Consider the following 25,000-nt stretch of genomic DNA (forward strand, 5'->3'; position numbering starts at 1 on the left):
TATATATATATATATATATATATATATATATATACACACACGCGCACTTTTTTCCTGTGTACTGGAAGCTTCACAAATTAATAATGTAAATGTAAATTTGCTTTCTACAAACCAAGTCACCAGGATAAGTTCCTGCTCTCCAGTGCCATTCCATCCCTGCTAATTCTCACAATCAGCTGTGACATGATGCTCAATGATTTTCCTTCATCTTGTGCAGCTTTGAGGCTGAACTCCTCCCGGCTATGTCTTGCTTTGCTCTCTACTGCCACTGTAACGCTCGAGAGGAGGGGAGTGAACAGGGTAATGAATGCGTGCACAGACAAGTGCGTTCAACTCCTCTAGAATTCCTCCAGCAGAGATGTGCGTTTATCCGGCGCGATTTCTCAAATGTTGCTCTCTACATTCTTTAGTTTCTTTCTTCGGAATTGTCATTTTGACCCACCCTCCATCTAAAACACGTGCAACTTTGGGAGAGCTTGGCAACCAGGTAGTGGACAGCTGTACAGCAGCATGCCGTTTCTAGCAAACAGTATTCCCTGGATCTTCGCTGAGTCAATCCATGGCCACTTCGTTTGTGGAAGTATATTCAGCTGGTTTGATTGACGCCTAAGTGGAGGGAATACGCAGACGGGCGAGGGAGAATGGCTTCGAAAGAGCGACTGTACGAGCTGTGGATGTTATATTACACTAAGGTGAGTCACAAGCAGGCGATAGCGCGAGCCACTCGACACCTGTTAGCTTCGGAGTTTATGTTGTCGCAAACTTGCCACTGTCATTTCATATCATATCATGTCGCATCCTGCATATAGTTAAAAGGCAAGAATACTCGCCATAATTCCTTGCCCCTTTGTGTAGAAACAGTTTCAGGAAGTGCGTCCGTGGTTATATTTTTTGGGAAGGTTGCGCGTGCACGTACACAGTGAAAACATTTGTCTTTCGCTTAATATTTCATGTTGTTATGAAGCGACTGACAATTGTGATGACAAGGACTGATGATATTGTGGCTAAGCATAACGCTATGGTTCATCACAACAGGTCGATTTGATGCTTACAGTTATTCTGTGTAGTTCTAGTGTTTACCTGGGAGGCAGGTAATGCCATGCCTCTTCCTGCTCATTTCTCTTTTTCTTTGGATTTTGCAGATAGTCTCGAATAGACAACGTGGTTTGCAAGTTCTTTTAGTTGAAATAAATCAACAGCAATGCAGAGAATACAATGTAGGCTATTATTTAATGTTTAATTTTAAATCTTTAATCACAATGCCGGGGAACTTTAACTAGGCTACATGCTTGAATTGTTTATAGTTTATTTAAAATATGCATTTTATGTATTATTGCTGAAATGCATTATGTTTACTCATGAATTAGCTATGTCCGATTCGCGAACGAATCGTTCTTTTGAGTCGGATCTTTTTAGTGAATCATTTGAACCGGCTCCTAACGATTTGTTCACGAAAGAACGATAGTTCATCTTAGTTCACGAATCGATCCGAGCAGTTCTCGTCATCAGTTTACTGACTCGTTGCATAGAGAATTGTATGTTTACATTTTGAGAGTTGACAGTTTTATCAGCAGTTTTATGACTTTGTTTTTATGAGCTTAATCGTGGTTGTAACAAAGTGAGCTGTGGGGCCTGTGAAATTACAATGCAAACCGTTTATAATAAAGATTAATACAAAAAAAGAAAAGAATGAATAAAAGAAAGAAAGAAAATATCCAAGCGAATTTTCCGTGCTGATTTTTCACAGGTGTTTTACCAGTATTTTGATTTGTGTTTTAGGGTTAAAATGTCTGTAAAGTTAATGGATAATGTCCTGGCTGGCATAATAATAATCACTATGTGTACCTATGGATTTTTTTCTGAGACATTTAGAGTATGTAATATGCCATTAAAGGATGTCAGGGGCCATGTGATAATGTCATGACTTAAAAGAATCGCTGAATCATTTTTTTAGCCAGTTGAAAGAAACTATTCTGGAATAACCTGATTCACAGAAATGAGTTGGCTTCCCTTCACTATGAAAAAGAAATGAACATGCCACATTAAGAATGTTTATGTTGACAACACCCTCTGGCGGAGTAGTGCATACAAAGACCACACTGCACTCTTGCACATTTTTGAGAGTTGGGCGTCCATGTGTATTCCTTCTGAAACTCTGTCATGATGGCCACTTTACTGGTCAGCAGATGAAGTCAGCTGTAACGGCTCACTATAGCAAGTGTTCTTTATGAATGGCTACCATGGTAACCAAAACAGCAGGTGCAGGATACAAGAAGCACCAGGGGTCACCATAGAGAAATGTCTACTTGCAGATCACTGTTTTAATTTGACACTCTTTAAAAAATATTGTATAATTAGCAGATTGCATGGAAAAGAAGCTTTATAAATTATGCAATAGTGTTCCAGTCTGGTCTTGCTGGTCTTGGCACAAAGTTCTCCAGATAGCTGGGAGTGTTTCTCTAGATCTCATTTGTTTTATAATCTAAAAAGCAACCGTTTGTCATTTCTTTCCCTTTTATTAATAACTTCACACATATAGCTAACAGGGATCCATACCAGACATGCAAAGTAGATGGACGGGTTCCTCTGACTTGTTGCAGCAGGCAAATGGGTCTGCCTTTTTCCACCATTACACTGATATAAATGTGTATTAATATAAATGTATTTTTTGTGAAACAAGCATAAAAGGCGTATGTGATTTTTGCACACCCATATTTGAGTTAGTTTCCCCTGCATGGTTGACCGCACAATGCTTTCCAGTGTTTTGAATCTGGTTTGAAACACCCATTTTAAATGCCTCTGCTAACTACTGTCTGCTGCGATTTAAACAAGATAAGGTTGAAAATGTGCTTGTTTTTCTCTGGGCTCATGAGGGCTTGCTCTATTTTAAACCCATTTAAAGCTCTCCTCACCTATTATGCCAGTCATTTGACCATAGAATGCGTCCTATGTCCTCCCAATGTAATGAGGTCTCATGGGAAGCTTGTAAATTTGGACTGACACAATGTGTGTCCTTTAAGCTTCATTTTATTTTATTTTAGTTTAGTTTAGTTTAGTTTTGGAATTTTCTGCAAACATAATTTTTAATCAGAATCTCATAACTGGATCTTCCAGTGAAAATTACAGACTTCTCGTTGGTGACATATGTAGGACATTTCATCATTTAGTCCACTTTCTCTTCAAAGTGTCAAATATAATAAGATATATTATCATCCAAATTTATCTTATTTTCTATCAAACGGTTCAAATTTACAACACTGACAGCAACAGAAACAGCAGACGGGCTGAATGACAATGCAAATTCACTGTCTGTCAGTAGGTGGCACTTTTGGACCAGAAGAAATAGAGTGGTTACCATGTTTGCCCCTGTAAACAAAGCAGTGCTGCACTTATAAACACTATTTTAACTTGGAAAAACGTGAAATAACTTGGAAAAAATGTCAACAAAACTTTTCGGAAGAAAGCCATTTTACTTTCATTCATTATGTAAATACCGGTAAATATGCTCCCGCACCTTGCTCATCTTCCTAGTGAACATTTAGTGAGTGGCACTATGAAAAAACATGCGTGCAAGGTAGGGATGTAACGGTATGAAAATATCTTATCATGATTATAGTGACCAAAATTATCACGGTTATCGGTATTATCACGGTATTGTTAAAATGCTTATGGAAAATCTGAATTAGAGCTCTTTCCCGTAACCTCCGTGGACAAAGCAGTATTGTGATTAAGAACACTTCCTTTAGGCATTACGTGGAGCGAAGATGAAAACAAAATGCCATCGAATCGTTTCTGAAGACAGTCAGAACCTTCAGCGGTACATTCATATAATTCATTCATTCATATATTCATTTGTATAATTCCCTTAGCACCCTTTTAAAACCTCCCAGCTTTTCCGCCCTGTTTTCACTCAAAACGAAACTACTCTGCGTGCTGTGCGCACGTGAGACTGTTACTGAAAACTGTGCTTTATGCTGGACTCTGCGTGCTGTGCGCACGTGAGACTGTTACTTAAAACTGTGCTTGATGCTAGACAGTATTTATTTATCTAATTAACTCTTATTATGAGTTGTTCAAATCGCGGTAATCTAATACGGTTTAAATGATAATTAAAAGATGAAACGGTAATACTAACCGTGGGGAATTTTAGCATGATTTATCGTCAAACCGGTAATCGTTACATCCCTAGTGCAAGGTCTGAGGTGAAATGAAATGATTTTGTTTTCCAGATATTCACTTTTTCGTTCACATTTTTTTTTAAAAATGTAACATTAATGACTACATTTTGACTAGTATTTCAAGTGTCAACTAGCAGCTGCAGTTCCATTTAGTCGGCTAGTCAACTAGTCTTGCACATCCCAACTGTACAGAAGAAAAAAATCTGCCGTTACTTTTTCATTGTCAGTTTAAAGATGTATTCAGTAATATTTGATTTCTGGCCACTGGCCAGTATGGCAGTCATCTTGGACTTACTGACACCTAGTGGTGTGGATGTTGCATTGCACAGCAGCAAATGTTTGCGTTGTGGAAATACATAATTTGCTGTCAGACATGATTAATGTATTCTGTGAGGAAATGTGCTCAGTTAGGGGAAGGCTACCAAGACAGAGTGAATAGTATTTGGTTGGTCATGTGATCTTAAGATGGCTGCCCCCATAAGGTGACCCTCTCCATGTAGAATAAAACAGTTTTTATTAAGTTATGGCAGGAGTCTTCATCACATGTGAGTCTACATGACTTTAAACATATTTTTCATTAATTTCTTTAAGTGTAAAACTTTTGTACAGAAGAGCTCACTGTTAAGCAAGTGTATTAGACTGTATGTGGCTGAATACTTCTTCCCCATAAGAGGCAGCTGTACACAATCGCAGAAGAACAGCAAAGTTTAACGTCATGTCATTCCGGTGATTTTGCTGTATTTGTAATAATGTGCCAGCTATTTTTTCTTTTGGCTGCGAGAGCAACACTGCCTCTGTCAGACCACTTCCTCTTGAGTGTGCTGTTCAGAGGACAACATTGATGTGATAAAAACCACTTCCTGTCATGGTTGCTACCATTTGTAACCTCCCTGAACAACCTGTTTGTGAGTTGACAAACACATGGTACACATCATCACCCCATTTCAGCTGAAGACCAATTGAGGAAGAGGTTTTGGAAAATAACATGTTTGTGTGTTGTGATTTTTGTGAGTTTGAGGGTTGACGCTCTATATTCTGTGGAGGACCTTCATGCAGGATGATCTACAAATAAACTTGAGCTAGTTATCTAGATCTGTATTCGAAATCGCTTTCTACAATGGAAGAAACAGTCCACCCAACGATGACAAAAATATTGTCATTTATGTACCTCAGTGTCATCATTTTTTTCATGAAAAACAAAATGAGGTTCTGGAGCTTCTAGTTGATGAGGAAAGTTAATGGTGATTCTTACTGCAAAATTCCTATAAAAAAGGACAATAAAAGCACCACTGGAGTTGTTGAGTAAGATGAGGATGAGTAAATAATGACAACATTAACAGAACATCATAGAATCTTTTACAATTCAAAAAAAATTATCATCAACATGAGGTGACAGACCTGCTGGATGCTCTCATGGTTACGCAATCATGCATATTACGTTATATTACAACTATTTTTCAGTTGTTTGTTGCACCTCGCACGTGCTCCTCCTAGGAGGAGACTAACTTGGCAGGTGTGTATGTTTTTACAGACGACAAACCTGCTTGTACATCTGAATAGATTTTAGTATATTGTCACAATAGACTGAGAGTCCTGGCAGCCGTGAAAAGACATCACCCATCTCAGTTCTCTGAACTGCCATTGTGTACCTTTGTCATGTACCTGTAAGTCAAGTTTTTGAGATTTAAGATAAATGTTTGCATACAGGTGCATAATCTGATGTGAATACCAGCGTTTCGCATGTGAGGATCTTAAAAGCTTTTTCAGCTCTTGTTTTATCTTCCCATCACAATTCTGCAAGCAGGGTAATTTAGAGGTTTCAAATCTTTGTGCTGGATAGTTCAACACTTTAATAGATACTTTAAAGTATTCAACAGGGCTTTGCCTTTCCGGAGCACTTGTTCATTGTCAGAGAAGTTGGAAAAACTAATTTAACATTCACATTTAAATATAAAAGTTCTTTGGCATTGATGGTTCCGTGAAAAACCTGTAACGTCCATGGAACCTTACCATTACACAAAAGGTTCTTTATAGTGGAGAAAGGTTCTTTAGATTATTAAAATGTTCTTCACACTAGACAGAATGGTTCTTTTAAGAAGGTTCTTTGGCATCACTGTCAAAATCCACCTTTTGGAGAGAAGGTGCTTGCTGTAGAGCAGGTGGGCATATAGCTTGATGTCCAGCTCACTTTCTCTGGACGTAATGGGTAAAGCTTGGAGGTCCGACCACACCCTAACCCTAAACATACTAAACACTAGATCAAGCTCCACCCATTAGGTCCACAGGGGCGGAGCTAGACTAGGTCAAGCCCCACCCATTTTACCCATTTGGCTCTGCAGTGAGTACCACTTTTGCTGCTTTTGGAACCTTTTTAAAGAGTATTGTGTTATCCAGGCAGTCTAATGAAATGTTTGCAGTCCGTTTCTCCAGAGACATCTGATTGATTTTTCTAACAGTTCAATGTCTAAACTCTGTAGAGCTTGATTTATTGGATTGCCTGTGTTTTTCTTTATAGGAATCTCTTATATTTGCCCTCTTTGATATATGCTACACCATGTTTTAGCACTGGATGGCTATGTATCGAAACGTAATATTTTGAGAAAAAATATCTACAATATTTCTTTATTTGTTTAAATATTCATTAACTCATTACCTTTTTTTTTTTGTCTTCACTTGATTAAGCTTGCAAACAGCTGACTAAACCTTTGGGTGTTTACAAAGTTGTACTGCCTACTTATCACTTTGCTGAGGCCTAAGTTCACTTACTGCCCAGTTTTGAAGAATGAAACATCTTCATAAGTAGAGCGTATACATGGCAGTTACCAATGCTTATCTGCCAAAATCCGCTCTCGGCTCGCTACATAATAGTAATGTTTTATCAGCAGAAACAAGAACCCATTACAGTCCATGATAGACCACCTAAATGATCTGAGTATTAGGCAGACATGAGAATACATCTGCACTGTAAAAACCAAAAAGGGCTACAACATGTACTTTGAACGGCAGATTAATCAAAAAGATACAAAAAAGTTGGCTACTTCCTGATTTTGTAATGCATTTTATGACTGTCACATATTTTGTTTGAGTCATTGACGCATCTGCTGACTTCATCACCTGCTTGAAGAGGCAGAGGATGTGTGCACATAAACAGACTGTCTGGATAAACCAGAAGGCTGTGATCTAAGCTTTTACATTGATGTGGCGATGCTATTGTTTTTGTACAATGGCTTTGTTTTTATGTTGCAAGATGTTCTGTGTTACTCAACTGCACATTTTTCTGGAGACCACATAGAACTCATTGTGTTTTTGTAAATCTATGAATCTAGATGTTATCTACTTGTTTGCTTATACTTGTCTTCAGCAAAATATCAAACAGGAGAGTTTACATTCATAATTCCGTTCCAATACCTAGTAAGTTGCCTATACCTAGACACCATTTTATTTGGGTTAATAGGCCGCTTTTGACCGAAACGACCGAAACACGATTTGGGAATGAAAATTGTGGCTGCAATTTAAAATTTGATTAAAAATGTTAGGTTTGCTGTGCTTGTTTTGTAGGGCTGCACAATTTGGTCAGAATTTTGTGATGTACAGGTGCATCTTTTTTTTGTAACTTATTTCAAAAAGTGAAACTTTCATATAGTCTAGATTCATTACATGTAAAGTAAAACATTTCAAAAGTTTTTTTTTTGTTTTTTTTAATTTTGATGATTAGAGCTTACAGCCCATGAAAGTCAAAAATCCAGTATATAAAAATAAATCATATCCAAATAAATATATAAATCCAAATAATAATAATAATAATAATAATAATTTATATATACATGACAAACTTTTGGCCAAATGAAAATATTATTAATACTACATAAAATAAGAAATACTTCTATTTTAATATATCATTGTAATGTAACAAAATCACATATTTAAGAAAAATAATACAATTAATAATAATAATAATTGATATATACATGACAAACTTTTGGCCAAATTAAAATCCAATATTATTACTACTACATTTAAAAAAAACATAAAAATGACTAAAAAAGAATAAGAAATACTACTCTTTTAATATATCATTGTAATGTAACAAAATCACATATTTAAGAAAAATAATACAATTAATAATAATAATAATAATAATAGCAATTTAATTTTACATTACCTCTGTAAAATTACAATACTAATATTTATGGCTGTCTTAATTTCTTCATTTACAAACATTAAATCATTAGTTTGATTGGGCAGCTCTAGCATTTGGAAGGTGATATGATTTTGGTTTTGGAAGTGATACTACTGAACTCTTACCTATTCTCTTACCTAACTGAAACCAGGATTCCTTTGTGGTTAACGAGATGTAACAATTGTTGTTCTTTTTTCTGCCATTGATGTGGATAGGATTGTATTTATGTATATTACATTTGTATTTAACTTAAAAGATTTTAATATGGGCAATGCAGCATTTAGCTGAACATTGGTTTCTTACTTTTGTTTGTCATCTTCAGTTTTTCACAAGAATTATTACATCATTATTAATATTAAGTACTTGGCAGACCTGTTAAAAACCGGGTAGCAAATGGTGCTTTAACGTTTTCAATGCTGCAGGGAAATCCACGCAGATTTTTAGAGAAAAACTGAAAAAAAAAATCCCCAGGTGGAGGGATAAGTCCAGGCTGCTGCTGTCAAGGAGCTCCAGTACTTTCAGAGATTTACCCGTAGGACTGTTTAACTATATTTAGCCCTCTTTGACTCATTTAGCAGCTTCAATCATCTGGAAGAAGGCTAATCAGGAACAGTAATTCAGCCATACTACTACTTTGTTCAATGGTATGTCATGAAGCTACTATTATTCTATTATAATTTTGATCCCCCAGTCAGTCTGTGGCCTAATTAAGAGGAAGTTATAATTTCCTTCTACTACATTGATGCTTCAAGGACATTATTCTGTTTGCTTGTGTAGTGGGTGAGGCTAGTAGCCGTTGGTGGAGATGCGGGATGTTTGTATGGCAGCTGGGTGGGCCTTTTTTATTTGGCTAGGTGTGTATAAAGTTCATTTGTCTTAAATAATCGGGAAAATTTTAAAGCATTTTGAATGTGTGTTGCCTCCTGAAGAATATTTGAGGATTTTCACATGTATCCTGAGGCCTGTGTTTACTGACATTGAGAATAATTAATAGAAACCCAGAGAAAAACTCTCTTTGTGTCCGCTGAGCAGCTGCGAGCTCTCTGAGCTGCCAGGAATCTCAAACAGAATGGCTCATTTGTGATTTGCCTTCTTCACAGAACACCACTGGAGTCAAATACTGTAGCATTCAAGAACTAACCTGAATTTAACTAACTCTACTTTATCATCCCAAGACAGTTATCATATTAACAGAAAAGGGAAATGAATAGCAATTAGTTTCCATGAGTAGGGTACAAATTGGTGTCTCATTAGAGAAATGAATTTGATAAAATATTGTCTAGCATGAAATTAATCTATCATGAAAAGTAGTTCATTTTAAACACATCAAATGTCTCAGTCCTCCCTTAAAATGGGGATTTTGGCCTGTTCCACATCAGAGGTTTGGACTTTCTTGACTATATCAAACAATGAAATCGCACAACAACGTCATAATTATAAATAAACATAAATGTACTTAATATTGTGACACCCATTACGTATTATGGACAGAAAGACATACATAATCTCATTCTACTTTTTCAATTTTTTTCCATTTTAACCATTTCATTCTATGACCAAAAGTATTGTATGAAAAAGATATTTGAATATAAGTTAAATAAAGTCCAATAACTTAACTATAACTTCAAAACTACATTAAAAAATGCAATGTTTTTAATTTATTGTTAATTACCAAAAATAATAATTATATACCTATTATTTTCTTATATGTATATACTCCCCATATTTTAATGTCCATATATTGACTGATTTATTCAAGTTTCAAGCCCTGTTTTGTACCTTATTCATGGTAAGAATCAGAAAGTATTAACTGTTGCACATGTATGTTTGTCACATCTGGATGTGAATACAAAAAATAACGACGGTTTCACAATATCTGTTTCAGTTCTTAGATCTGCCTAAAACTTTTTCATTTCCCATTATCAATTAAAGAAATTTAGCATGTTGACTGTTGCTGTTATTTTTGACTGTTTGTTTGAGGAAGTGCAATTTATAATTCTGTTGAAATGTAGCAACCCTGACAGATCATCTAGTGGTGAAACGGTGGTTACAAGACTGCCAAACCTCTGTGTAGTACGTACAAAGTACAATTATGTAGTCATCACATATTTCATATGTAAATAATGTTTCTTTAGAAAAGCATCCAAAATAGAACATGATTGCCGTAGCTTACTCGTAAATCTGGTAGTCTCAATAAATGAAATCTGTGTCAAGTTCAAAATCTAATTTACTGGATTCAGCTGTGCCAGAGCTTAAAATGGAAAACTCATTAAGGGTGATGATATAAACAGTAGGCAACACTGGGCCCACAGAGACACACTGTTGGCATTTCCCCCTGTAAAGATCAGCACTTAGTTAGGATCAAGTGATCAATCGACAAAGTGACTCAATACCAGCTCAACTTCAGTTCCGTGTCATTGCTTTAAGAGTTTAAATTTAGGGTTCATTCCCCATACGGTTGTAAAAGTGCTTTTTCATGCATCTGGTCAAGTCGGGGCATGTCACTTCCATCTGACTGCTGATTCATACCGATGACTGAATCAGTGATCGTTGCTCAGACTTCAGGTTTCCCTCCAGCTATTATTTGAAAGCCACACCAAATCTTTTTGTGGGATAAAAGCATGCTTTTACAGTGCTCTCAACCATGGTCTGTGTACCAAAATGAGAGGGTTGCACAACTGGGCTTTCAACTCTGTCAAGATCTTTAGAAAGAATTCAGTTAAATTACAGCATCATCACATTTTTGTCAGTCAGCCTTAGGTAGCATGATGGTTTACAAAGTAGTTTGTTGAAAGTGAATGAGAACTGGGTTTGTCCAGCTTCAAAATGACTTAATGGGCTGTACATCAAATCTTTGTAAGTCATTTGACTCTTGTGAGAAACAGGTTGAAATTTGAAGGGATGGTTCACCCAGAATATCAAAAACCAAACCAAACCCATAAGACGGTAGTTCATCTTCAAGACACAAATGAATAATTGAGTCCATCCATTGAAAGTCTATTCTATTAAAACTTTGAGGCTTCAGAAAGTTCATAAAGGATCCTAAAAGAAGTCCATATAAATCGAGCGGTTCTAGAGACGTGCTTGTTTTATATGATATACAGATTTTAGGCTTTTATTCGCATATAAACATTGATAAACCATACTTGCTTGACATCTCATTGCTTCAAGCAACTACTTTGAACTATCATTTAACGTAATTGATGTGCTCTATGTATGTGCGTTGATCAGTGTTTATATGCGAGTAAAAGCCTAAATTCAATATGTTCATCATAGAAAGAGATCATGTTTCTTCAGAAGACTTAGCATAAACCACTCTATACATATGGGATTTGTTTTAAGGGTTTATAATAACATGAGTGTGAGTACATGATGACAGAATTTTTATTTTGTCATGAACAAATCATTTTTTTTAAGTCCGATTTCTTTCAATGATTCAATTGATCCAGTTAAAGGGGTCATATGATGTTGCTAAAAAGAACATTATTTTGTGTATTTAGTGTAATGTAATGTGTTTATGCGGTTTAAGGTTCAAAAAACACATTATTGTTTCTCCTCTATGTCCCGCCTTTCTGAAACGCGTTGATTTTTACAAAGCTCATCGTTCTGAAAAGCGAGGTGTGCTCTGATTGGCCAGCTATCCAGTGCGTTGTGATTGGCCGAATACCTCAAGAGTGTGACAGAAATGTTACACCCCTACCATACTGTGATGCCGTCTCCTGGAGTGACGAGACAAAAACATTAAAACCCATTATAAACGAGGCATTTGTTGCATAATTATGGATTATAATGACTAAAGGTCTCTGCACACTGAGTCCGAAATTTTCGTAGGTGTTTTTTCGTATTCTAAACACTAAAAATTTGTCACGCAGAGAAACCTTGCACACTGAGTCCGATGCGTATTAATTAATCCGTTGCGAAAAAATTCGCAAAACAGCACTAAATGGAGTCTTCAAGCAGTGAGGATGATTTTGTTGTCCTCTCGCTTCTTAAAAAAAGAAAAAGAAAGGAAATATTGGGTCCATCCAATCCTGAGATATAGAGAGGAAGGAGAGTTCCCCCTCCTTATTAAGGAGCAGCGGGATTACACGGGCGATTCAAAGTTTACTTCAGGATGTCAGTGGCTCAGTTTGATGCTTTTGCTAGCGATACTAGAGCCACATATTAAAAAGAAGACAATTTCTGTGAACTCAGTGTGCAAGGATCTATATACAGTGCTTTGTGCTGCGGGATGAAGTGGATGAATTTGACAATCGCCATTCTGGATTTTGGCGTTTGCTTGTACGGTGGCTCTGAACTGTCAAAACACCTCTCAAAATGCTTGCTACAGATGCGAAAAACTGAAAAAATCTAACCCGATCCAAATGTTTTTATGACGGACGAATATTTCGGAGGCAGTGTGTAAATGTGATTGACATAACGTGAGGTCGTATTTATTTTTTAACGTGCGAAAATTTCGGACGAAATTTTCGTACTCCGTGTGCAATGACCTTTACACTGTCTTTTTACGCTTTGCGTTGCATCGCGCCGCGTAAACATAAAACCATATCTGCATTTGTGATCAGAGAAATGACAAACAACAAGCGCTACTCTACACTGCTCAAAACTCGCGTTTGAATCGTCAGTGGCAAATTCTTTAAATATGAAAACGTACTTACAGGCTGTGAGTCAGAACAGCCGGCATTGTAGTCTACTCTCCCTGGATCAGAAACAGTCCTCCATTAAATGTGCTGCACACATCTGAATATTTGGGTTAAACTGTTCTGGAACAGTGTTGTAAAAACAAAGTATTTTCGCTTTCGCAACGAAACACAGCGTCTTCACAAGCTCTCTGGACAGGAAGATTAGCAGTGTGTAACGACTTAAATTCTGACATGTTTGAGACACAAAGACTCAGACTATAATACACATGTTGTATACATCACTCTTATGAGATTTTATAGTGCTTTTTGTCGTTTTCAAAGCTTGAAAGCATGTAACTGCGTGGAAAAGAGCAGGCAGTACATTATTCTAATTTTCTCTTTTTGTGTTCCTTGAATGTAAGAAAGTCATGGTTTAAAATGACATGAAAGTGAATAAATCAAGTTGAAAACAACATGAAAGTGAATAAATAAAGACAGAATTTTTATTCAAAATGTTGTGAAATGTTGCATGAGGTGCACCTTGGCTTAACGGTTTTAGTTCGTAGCGAGATGAAACACACTCTACCAATAAAGCTGTGGTAGCGGCAAAGGAGGAAGAGAACATGGTGACGATGAGCCCAGCTCAGAGAAGACAGGAAATATGGCTCAGTTAAAGTGACTTGCCATTTCCTGGTTGCTCGACAGAAGTACAGACAACAAGAGAGCAGAAAAGAGCAGAGAAGTAAACAAGCGGAGGCATCATGATGGATTCTGAATGATTCTGAGGCTTACAGGCAGACACATTCTGGACTTTATAGAAACAACTTGGTGGGGGCTCCGCAGAGACCGGGGTAACAAGAGCCCCTCCACCACACATCACCTGCCATGAGACATGGACTGGCCCCTAAATGAACAACAATTGGTAAAGTTTGTTTCTTTCCACCTTGAGCAGGTTTAGTGTTATTTTACAGTTGCTTCCTGCTGCAGTGCACATTGTTTTGGTATGCCAGAAGCCCTCTGTATTTTGCTATCAGAGTGTGTAAATATCAGAGAGTGTTTTATGAAGCTGCTAACAGCCCAACTTCCCCTATACGAGTAGGCGGATCAAGCCGCATTATTTAAGATACAGTTTAATGCAGTTTAATGCAAGACATTATGGATTGTGCAAGTGCTACTTGTTTTTGTCTCATAGACAAAACCATTGTCACTGCTTTTATTGCATTACGAATTCACATTACACTGCACAAGTTTGCATACCCTGTAGTTTCCTGTTGTGTTAACACAAGTGTGTGCATGCTCTGATTTTGAAGATAGCACCCAGTCATGCTCATGTTGTAAAGGTTTTCTATGCATGTGCAAAATTACATAATTTCCAAGTTGAATAGTTTTTAGGGTGCCTGAGAGACTGTTGACTGGGCTAGTTGATTAACTGGCATTAAGGAAGTTCAGAATAATCTGGCTTCGGGTTCATTTGACCCCGATAAGATGCGTTTCTCAAGGGGCTTTCACAAATGATGTGTTCAAAAACAACTGGACTGGGCACAATGGATGTGGTTTTAAAAGTAGACCTTTCAATTTAGATGCAAAAGGAGTACCCATAGACACTTGGATTATCTTGTGTGTGAGTTTGTTTGTAACCTAGACCTCTCTAACCTTCGGGTTGTCCTGTCAAAAATGTTTTACAGCCTCTTACTTTTTCCTTTTATCTCTCTGTCTTTCAGAAAGATGTCACTTACCTGCAGCAATGGTTGGAGGCATTCGTGGCGTCTTTTGAGAAGGTCATTGATGTGCAGTCGACGGAGCCTCGTCGGTGAGTCAGTTACATGCTGACTTCTCAAAATGTCACAGGCACAGGGAGTTGATCTGTAGGTGGTCAGGTCCAGATGGAACTCTAACTATGATGGTATTTTAAGGCCTATATTTGTTTAATTGCTCATTTAATGGTTGGTGAGTTTGAAAAATCCATATTTTGAATACGTTCATCTCCTTCATCCTGCAGATCTGATGTAGTGAGTCTTGATATTGGCTAATTCAGTGCACACCAGATCTGTGATCTAAAGATTAGCACATACAGTGGGTATGGAAAGTATTCAGACCCCCTTAAATTTTTCACTCTTTGTTATTGGAGATGAAGGATCAATTCCAGCCCAATGTTGTGGTTCAGCTAGGGTTGCCTGTTTAAAATTTAGAAAAATATCAGTTATATAAAAATAACTTGAGGCTGTCTGGAAAAGATTTTGAGTAACATCAAAACAGCAAAATATGACGCAATAGCCGAAGACATGCACAACTTAAAAAAAAAAAATTGAGCAGACGAAACATTAATTTGTGCTCTGTGTGGACAATGCCAAGGTGTAAGTCCAAGACATATGTTCAATGACTGAAAATAGTGCTTTGACTTTTTTAATGTCTATTTAACAGTGCCTCATCAAAACAAAATTAATCAAAACAAAAGAAAAAATAAACAAAAGCAAAACAAAAAAATAAGCAAAAACTAAAACAAAAAAAAGCAAAAATAAAAAACAAAAAAGCAAAACAAAGAACAAGCAAAAATTAAAGTAAATCAAAAGCAAACAAAAAAGCAAAACAAAAAAACAAGCAAAAATTAAAGCAAAACAAAAAACAAGCAAAAATGAAACCGAAACAAGCCAAATTAAAACAAAACAAAACAAACAAAAATCAAAACAAAAACAAACAAAGCAAACAAAACATCCTTCTTTTTGTCTGCAGGCTGGAGGAATGGAGCGCCGATGTCCCCCTCCTCCCCAAGGAGGTGTTGGTGTTCCTCAGCACCCAGCTGTGGCACAGTGCCCTCCACATGTCAGGGCAGGATCAGAGCAGCACTGCTCCACACCCACTGCTCCTCATCAAGTTCTTCATCATCATCTGCAGGTCAGTGCCCACTGAGCACAGAGTGAACACCATCATTCTCTTTGCGATAATGCCCCAGTGACTCAAACCCCTGTTGATAAGCTTCTATCTTCAAACAGCAGGGATAACGCAAGCCAGCAGTTTATACCAAATTGCATAGCTGATGTGGATCTTCCCTGAGTGTACAATAATACCATTTCTAATGTGAATCTCTGCTTGCAGGAATATGGAGAATATAGACTCTGAAAAGACCCCGGGGTTTGTGTTTGAGACAATCAAGCTCCTAAACTTCTGTTTGACTCAGGTAAGAAGTCAATAAGTCTGTGAAACAATTTCATAGCAGTTTGCACCCCTGCTGATACATTGAGCCATGGTGCTTATGTGGGAAATGCAAGTTTGCGTAATTTCATAATCCAGTTCCCCTTCGTCGTCTTATTTTTTCTTGTCACCTCTCCATTATTCTATCAATATCAGGAAGCCACTGTTATATACATGATCACTTTTCTAGTTTTACTCTTGTATTTTTTTTTTTAAAGCTACTTCAAATTTGTTGAATGTTTGTTTATTCCAAACATGCCAATGAAACGTTCATTCACTTAATTGTATATTACTATGCAGCTATTGATATTAATATGCATGTGCTTATAGTGTTATTGTAGGTTTCCGAACTAACAGAACAGGTTGAGTCAGAAAGCTTTGGGTGGAAGACCTCTGCTTTATTCAAAGGAATGTTTGTGTGTTAACAAGCCAAAAACAGATAGGTTTGTGTATTGTGTAAGACTCATTTGAGTGTGTTTATGTATGTGTGTTACAGCTGAAGAAGCAGCCAGATGATCAGAGCACTTTACAGTCGGTGGTACAACATGGCTTGCTGCTGTGTGAAAATCTCTTTGACCCTTATCAGACGTGGAGGAGACGGCAGGCAGGGTGAGTGTGTGTCTGTGAGTTGGGCAGGGTGTTAAACCACAACAAGGATGCGTAGGAGCCATTAAGAGCGGCTAGCTCTGTTTTAGCTCCGCTCTAACAGTTAATAACACACCCAGTCCTCACCTCTCAGCTCTCAAGCCTTCTTATGCTCAGCTGTCTGAACTACACACAGCGCAAACTTCCCACCGCATGTGTGCATCTCTTCAAGGAGCACTGTTCTGCCCATCCACTAATGTGCAGGTTATGAACTGAGGTGTATTATGAAACAGTCCACCTTTCTTGACCCCTGTAAACAGCCTACAAATAGACTAATGAACTATTTATTAAATATTTATTAATTGCTAATGTATTTGGCAGATGAATTGAGTAGTCCCTTGTACTATATTAAAGTATTACAGTGTTACAATGTTTTTATGGAAACATTCTTTGTAGTATCATGAGATATCATGTCAGCATAATGGTGTCTAGTAGATTAATCATATTGTACAATGAAATAACTTGAGATATATTTGGTATAGCCTATATCTCATGGTATTAAAACATGGTGATATCGTTTTACTTTTTGTTGTTGTTGTTCTATTTAATCATTTATTATTTTTGGAGATTTATGCTTAAAACAAGAAACAAGTTGCCAGTGGGTAAGAAAAATAAACATAATTGATGCCAGCATTATGGTGTAAGAGTAGATGAATCAACTTGTACCATGATACATCAATATGGCATGGTATTTCAACCTCATAACATAATTGTACTGCCATTATTAATATTATTATTTAATAATTTATTATTTTTTGGAGATTTATGCTTAAAGCAAGAAACAAGTTGCCATTGGGGTGAGAAAAATAAACATAATTCATTTAAACAGTGTATGTGTAGATTAATCAACTTGTACCATTTTATATATATATATATATATATATGTATATATATACAGAGCTGGGTAGTAACTGATTAGATGTAATCTGGATAAAGTAATCAGATTCCTAAAATGAAGTACTAGTAATTAGAATAAATTACATTTTATTGATTTATTGATTACATATTATTCACCTAAGAGCAATAATTTATTCATAATTCCTATTTTTCATCTTTTAAATGTTCCTTTCTAAAATAACCTACACATGACATGGAGGTAAATAAATAAATTTCATTTTTTAGTAAGTGTTCTAATTGATTGATGTTATTTTAAAATGATTTATTTTAATTTGACGTTTTTATGATTTAATTGATTATTAGCTTTTCATTAAACTCACAAACCCCCTGCAGTTCCTTTATGAACCCCAGTTTGGGAAACCTTGACATAATGTAGTGTTCAATGCTCTTCATGTTGTTAATAACACTGAATGGAATATATTTTCTTTCTCTTTGTATTTTTATATCAGTATGGTACAATATTAATTATAGTACAATTTAAATGTTACAATTACAATTTAAAGTTAGGTCAAAAGTAATCTAAAAGTAATCAAAAAGTAGTCTGATTATATTACCTAAGATGTGTAATGTAATGGATTATATTGCTAATTAAAATTTTTGTCATGTAATTTGGATTCAGTAACGGATTACAATTTGCAAGTAATGTACCCAGCTACATTGCTGTTGTTCATTATTATTAAATAATATTTTTAACTCTTTGCTAGATTTATGCTTAAAGCATGAAAATTCAAGATATATTCTTGACTATAGATTAAGAAGATTTACTGCAGTGTCCTGTAGCTTATTGCTTTTGTAGTAAATAGGAACTAAGTAGATACTTCCAAAAAGAGCTTTGATTTGTGTGTTTTTCAGGGAGGAGGTCAGTATGCTGGAGAGAAGCAAGTATAAATTCTCACCTCTTGTTCTACCAGAGGAGCTTCCTTTGCTCTTCCACGGTATGTCACCCACTCCTGCCTTCTTACACAATCTTTCATTTTCTCCATTTACTCCCATCTTCACATCCTGGGAGATATCGCACATCCCGCCTCCCAGGAGAAAATCTTGTTTGTAAAGAAGTGGCGATCTGATCCCCATAGTATTAATCCATAGTGATTAAGGGCTCTGTTTTGTCATGTTATTTGCCTTTAAATGTGCTTCATGTAAATCATCTTGAATCAGTGGAGTTGTCCTTTTTTAAGTGATAGATGGTTGTGACTTGTTTCTTCTGTTAGTTTGTGTCAAGCTCTGTCTGGACATTCTGTAGAAGCAACCCTCCATATATATGGATCTATAGGGAGAGATCTGCATTTTATTTATAGATTATTGAGGTAATGTGATGTATAGGACAGTTGAGGCAGGAAAGAGTGAGGAATGGGATTTAAACATGATGCAGTCTAGATTTGACATGGACTCTTTATAAGCACATAACTTAACAAATCTGAGAAGCAGTACTGTTGCAGCCTGCAGTCAATCATGACTAAAACAAATAACATATAGTCCTGATAGTGATGAAAGCTTAGTTCAAGTGATTATAAGCTCTGTGGAGCAACTTCCACATCTATATGTAGTTAGTAGGCAAGCTGCAGTGGGTCCAAGTAGCCTATGGTCGTGAGGCGAGGTAAACTAGATTCTTGTGCTAAAAAGTTGTTTTTCACCAAAAGGTTTCTCCACATCGTGTTTATGATGTAATGGTAAACTTGTTTGTATGAGGTTTGTTCGATTTTCTTGTAGTTTCAGTAAACAGAACAACAAAAGCCTTTAAGCCCTTTGTCTTTGTGTTTTAAGTTGATCTTTGTTCATTTGAAGCCTCAGTGTTTTTGTTTGATAGGTGGTTTATTATTTAATTCTGTCAAACAACATTGGACCACATTGACTTTATTTGTATGAAAAAATTCAAAATATCGTCTTCAGTGTTCTAGAAAATAAATAAATGCACATGTTTGGAAAGGCGTGAAAGTGAGTAAATGATGACGGTTTTCATTTTTTTTATGATCTTTCTCTCCAATAAAAATACGTTTTTGTGCCTTAGAGCGGTACAATAATAACAATTGCACAAACAATGCTCAGCTTTAATATTCTTGTGACTAAATGACTGGCTACACCCACAGACTACCTACAAGAGAGCGAACTAATCCCAGAGCCGCTCGTGGTGAGACTGGTGCATCTACAGGGAGCTGTAATCAGTGGATGCAAGGTAAATGAGACTCTCTGGTCCTGTTTACATTAACATGTATTAACGCATGAGGGATTTCAGAGGGATCTCTGATTTTGCAACCACATACCTTACTATATCAGTGTGTGATGTGCTGTTGTTTGTTTGTTTTTCAGAGGAACGGCCTTGTCTCCATCACCCCCCAGGCTGTGAAGGACCTCATGTCCGTGCTGCGTTCCTGGTGCCTCACTCCAGCCTCACCCCCACAAGAGCCCAAGGATCCTTGGCTGCTCAAAATGACCCTGCGGTGCCTGACTGCAATGATCCACCTTCTGCACTCCAGCAGCCCAGCCGAGAGGCAGGTGGAGATCCGGACAGTACTGGATAGTTACTTCCAGCTGCTCAACTGGAACCGGCCACCAGACAGCCAGCAGGAAGATATGCAGACCTGGGAGGATAACCTCATTACCCTTCTCGAACATATGCTGAGTAAGAGAATATTTGCCATCACTTTTTAACACCATTTTATTTTTTTAAATTATTTTCTTCTGTGGAACACAATTGAAGATATTTTCAAAAATGTCTCAGCATTGCACCCCATTGACTTTGGTTAAAAGACTCTCTATATATATTCTACAGAAATCTTCTTTTGTGTTCTGCAGAACAAATAAAGCCATGCAGGTTTGTAATGATATTGAGTATATGATGCCAGCATTTAAAATTTCAGGTGAACTATCCCTTGAATGCACCAATATTCCCTAATTGAATTATTCTGCCTTGTAAGAGGCCTAATTGTGTATTTTTGTGTTTATTTGGTTATCATGCTACTAGCTTAGAAACATGTTAATGTCAAGCTTTGAGTTTAGTCTCCTATGCAGAATGTTAGTTGTGTTCAGTAGCTACCTTTGTAGAGCGTTTCAAATCACCCACTTTTGAGGTTCTATGGCTGTTTGGATGGTTTCGTTTTATCTTTTTGTTTGTTTTGTTTTTTATTTATTTCAGTATTTTGTATTTTTTGTTTTTTTTGTTTATTAATTATTTCTCGCCGTTTCTTTAAGTAGAAAAAAAAACTCTTCATCCAGTATTCTATTGTGGTTTCCATTTCATAATATTTCCTTTTAAAGGGATAGTTCACCCAAAAATGAACATTCTATCATTATTTACTCACCCTCATGTTCTCCCAAACTGGTATTACTTGTTTCTATGGAACACAAAGGAGAATATTGAGGTTCCATGACTGTTAGGATGCTGCCTCAGAAAGCAGCTGCCTATGTAGGCAGCAAGCAGCAGTTTTGGAACGAAGCTTATGTGTCAGTACATTACAATATATCCTAATCTCTAAACATTAAGGATCACCGTATTGACACTCACTGAACAGCAACCAGTAATTGTTGTATTGTGTATACAGTAGTAAGACCCCTTCCCTTGCAATCCTCTTGACACCATACGTCAAGCCACGTCCCAAAACACCCTATTAATCTGCTTCATAAACTTCAGCTGCTCAAAGAAAGGCCACTTGAGCTTGTACTCTTTAAATCAAAGGGATGCATGCATGGATGGATGGTTTTATCCTAGAGTTTACAGCATTACAGAACAGTAAATATTTGAATACACCATTTTATTAAGCAAATCATTATAATGCAGTGTTGTGTTTGCACTTGCTTGTTTGTTTCGTTGCGGGGTTGTGTTGTATTTGCACTGTCTGTTTGTGTTTAATAGCTTCCCAAAGTCTGTTTGTGTGTTTAGTAGCTTTCATGATCCCCTCTAGGTTTCTGTGTTTGTAAGAGTGGTCAATATTGAATAAAATTTTTAGGTTGAAATTTATATGAATATATAGGTCACCATTTCCTTTTCACTATTTTAAACACTAGGCCAGTTAATTTACATTAAATGGTCCTGCAGTGTGACAATCATTTTTGAAACACAAATATTTCAGGCTCCTCAGTTACTATAAGGTCATAAGCTGCATGCATTATAATTATAAATCAAGCAGGAAAATGCATATTGGTAGATGGAGTACAGCATGTCACACCGACTTCCCAGAAGTATTTCATGTATTGGGCATGTAATATGATATTATGTCATGATGTAACAGTTATTTTGCAATAAATAAATAAAACAAAACCTTGATATTGAATATCAACACAACAATATTGATTTGCAGTGCTTCTGATTCTAGATATTTAACCCAGATCACTGTGTGTGATCTGTTTGATTTAGTTTTTAAACATTTAGAATGTGTTTGTAGTGAACTTCAACCCCTTTTGCAGAAGTTCAGACAGTAATTGTAGCCAGTTCTCTGGAAGCAGTTTTGAATGTTGCAAAATGTCACAAAACAGCTATTTGGTTGCATTTCATTTCTTCTCCATGAGTAATGCAGCTGTCCCAGCGCTGTTTATTTAAGTGCTTAAAACTGGCACAGTTCTATCTCTCCAGAAGGCACAAGTCAAAAAGACTGAATGTCCTTGTGTTTTTGCCCTGCAGATGCTATCCCAGAGATCCTGCAGTGTTCAGACCGGCCGGTGTTGCAGGCTATCTTTCTGAATAACAACTGTTTCGAGCACATCCTCCGCCTCATCCAGAACAGCAAGGTCAGAACGCTACCTTCTTAAACCCTCTGAGATATCTGCAGCAGCGCTTCACATTTCCAACCCTGAGGATTCAAAAATGAGTCTCATGGCGGACAATGGAAATGTGGCGGTCTGAGTACTGAACGAGAGTTGACTTATCTCAACCACAGATTTGCCAGGGTTCAATCCAGAGGTTGCTTTGAACTAAAATGTTTGTCATTTATCAAATTTTTTTTATTTTTTATTAGTCGGTTATTCTAAATGCACATAAACATACAGATACAGTCTCAGCTATACAATGGAAAACAATAAGAAGCATACAATCAGGTAGAAAAGTTAATACAGTCAGGCTAGAGGCTAAATATGCACCATAGAATAGAAGATCAAGAGAGGTTGTTAATGTAGCACCAGAGAGGTGTCCATATCTGCCAAAAATCATTAGACTTTTGATGTATATCAAAGGTGAGTTTCTCAAGTGGAAGTAACGTAGATATTTGAGACAACCACATTTTAAAAGAGGGTACTTGAGGAGATGCCATTTATCACATTTAAAAGTAGTGACTGATATTTTAAATTGATTACAATTATTTTTTACATAAGATGATCTATTGATTTTTTCCTACTCAGGAAACATTCCCACTGAAGGATGTCAGTAGAGATTTGAAGCATTTCGTTTAATACATTTCATCAGCCGAATAAGAAGAAAAAACTCAAATGTAAAAGCTGTCAGGGTAGTACCGACTGTCTTATTTTTTTGTTTTTGTTTTTATTTTTATGTTATTTTTTTATATATCTACATTTATATTTATTTCAGTCAGTCATTTTAGTGCTTCACCTAAACATATTTCAAATGCCAAGGCAACATTTCTAATTTTCTTTTTATTATTTAGCTAATATTTATATTTTATTTCAGATTTATTTCAATTAGCATTTAAAGCAGTTCTTTCACATGCATTTTGTGAATTGAACAAAAAGAAAAGGCTTAAAAAAAACCATATACAACTACTGTCCTAACATCAAAAGTAATTTGGCAATGAAAAAAACATTTGTGTTGCCAAATAGAAAAGTAGAAAAAACAGGAAATGATATCATAGAGAGGATCCCTGCAGACAGAAATATCAGTTAGTTTGGCCTTTGACAGGACAAGGATAGTTCATTTCAGGTATTAAATATTATGTATTGCAGCTCACTAAAATGTAATGATATTTATTTATTGAATTATAATTATATTAAAAGTAATTATATTTAAATTAATAATTAACATTAAAAAAAATTCGAAAACCACATGAAACCAACATTAATACAAATGTTGCAATTCTAAGAACTTGTGAAAATCTATTTTAAACTAGGTTTTTTTTTTTTAAGATTGAACACTTTTATTTGTCATTGACCCATTAAGGCCAATATATTTTACTGACAGATAAAAATAAACCATGACAGACGATTTACAACCCAGTGCATCAAAGTGACGAACAGTAATTATTTGTAGCACAGCCTGTGTTTCCGTCCTGTGATGAAATATAGGTTCTGCGTCATAGGTTTGTATGTGATGATCACAGTCGGTTTGGGTAAGCTGGGTGGTTTTTGAGTGTGTTGTAACTAGGCATTATGTTGTGTACTGAGGATTTCGCAGAGCTTCTCTTTTTCGTCTATTACCTTTTCATTCCTTTTAGCTCGATCTGTCAGTAAGTTCAATTTCGGCTTGCTTGTTTTATCTCTGACTCACTTGTGTTCATGTGTTTGTGACGCTGTGTGTGTGAATGTGTGTCTGTCCTGCAGCTATATCAGAGTAACAGGTTTAAGGTGGAGTGTGAGGGCCAATGTGACCTCACTACACGGTTGCTCACAGAGGCTGAAGTGGAGCAGGTACTTTCCCTTCACCGCTGATCAGTGTGGCGTTCGTCAGCAGGAAACCCACCCTTCACTTGACTGACACAAACACAGACACGTAGACGAATACACAGACGCACAACTGCTGACTGAGCAACATTAGATTCCGCATAAACAGCGTGCAGTGTTGTCTAGGTGAATATACAGTAGCAAAACATCTGCATGTTGTCGGTGCGTGTGCCAGTTAGTGACACAGTTGACTTAAATGCAACGAAAAATATGAAACTTTAAAACATTCTGATGCTACTATTGTACCATGGTAGTTGGATATGACATGATGGTACTATTGTGTTCTAATATAGATGATAGATAACATCAATATTTTAGGGGAAAGCTGGCCTCAGACTGCTGTAATGTCATGTAAAATGAACTATAATAAATTTGTAAGCTTTTTTTTTATATCAAATTATTTATTTATTTATTTATTTCATGTGTTTGTGCATGCATATATGAATATCAAAAATAATGTGTTTCTTTTAAAATTCATATATGCATGCATAATTTTAATTTTAATTCTAAAAAATTAAATGATAAATGTTTTTGTATTTTTAAGATATTATTAATATTATGGTAACACTTTTAAGGTGTTCTTGTTACCCGTTACTTACTATTATAATAACAATAAATTATGCATAATTACATGCAAGTAACCCTAAGTCAAATCCTAATCCTAACTATATAGTAAGTACATGTACAGT

At 36.3% G+C, this 25,000-nt stretch overlaps 1 protein-coding gene across 1 annotated transcript in view; it reads left to right on the forward strand.

The window, feature by feature from the left end:
- Positions 1-130: 130 nt before the first annotated feature.
- Positions 131-25,000, forward strand: part of nbeal2 (neurobeachin-like 2) — a 69,898-nt gene continuing 45,028 nt past the window's right edge. The window contains exons 1-10 of the mRNA XM_016556355.1: positions 131-692; positions 14,702-14,790; positions 15,711-15,872; positions 16,074-16,155; positions 16,666-16,778; positions 18,564-18,646; positions 19,799-19,884; positions 20,019-20,331; positions 22,327-22,433; positions 24,192-24,278. Of these exons, the coding sequence (XP_016411841.1) occupies positions 642-692; positions 14,702-14,790; positions 15,711-15,872; positions 16,074-16,155; positions 16,666-16,778; positions 18,564-18,646; positions 19,799-19,884; positions 20,019-20,331; positions 22,327-22,433; positions 24,192-24,278 (1,173 nt within the window). The 5' untranslated portion in view covers positions 131-641. The remainder of the gene's footprint in view (positions 693-14,701; positions 14,791-15,710; positions 15,873-16,073; positions 16,156-16,665; positions 16,779-18,563; positions 18,647-19,798; positions 19,885-20,018; positions 20,332-22,326; positions 22,434-24,191; positions 24,279-25,000) is intronic.

The sequence above is a fragment of the Sinocyclocheilus rhinocerous genome, unplaced genomic scaffold (assembly GCF_001515625.1).
Source record: "Sinocyclocheilus rhinocerous isolate Xijiao unplaced genomic scaffold, SAMN03320098_v1.1 scaffold946, whole genome shotgun sequence".
Taxonomy (NCBI): Eukaryota; Metazoa; Chordata; class Actinopteri; order Cypriniformes; family Cyprinidae; genus Sinocyclocheilus; species Sinocyclocheilus rhinocerous.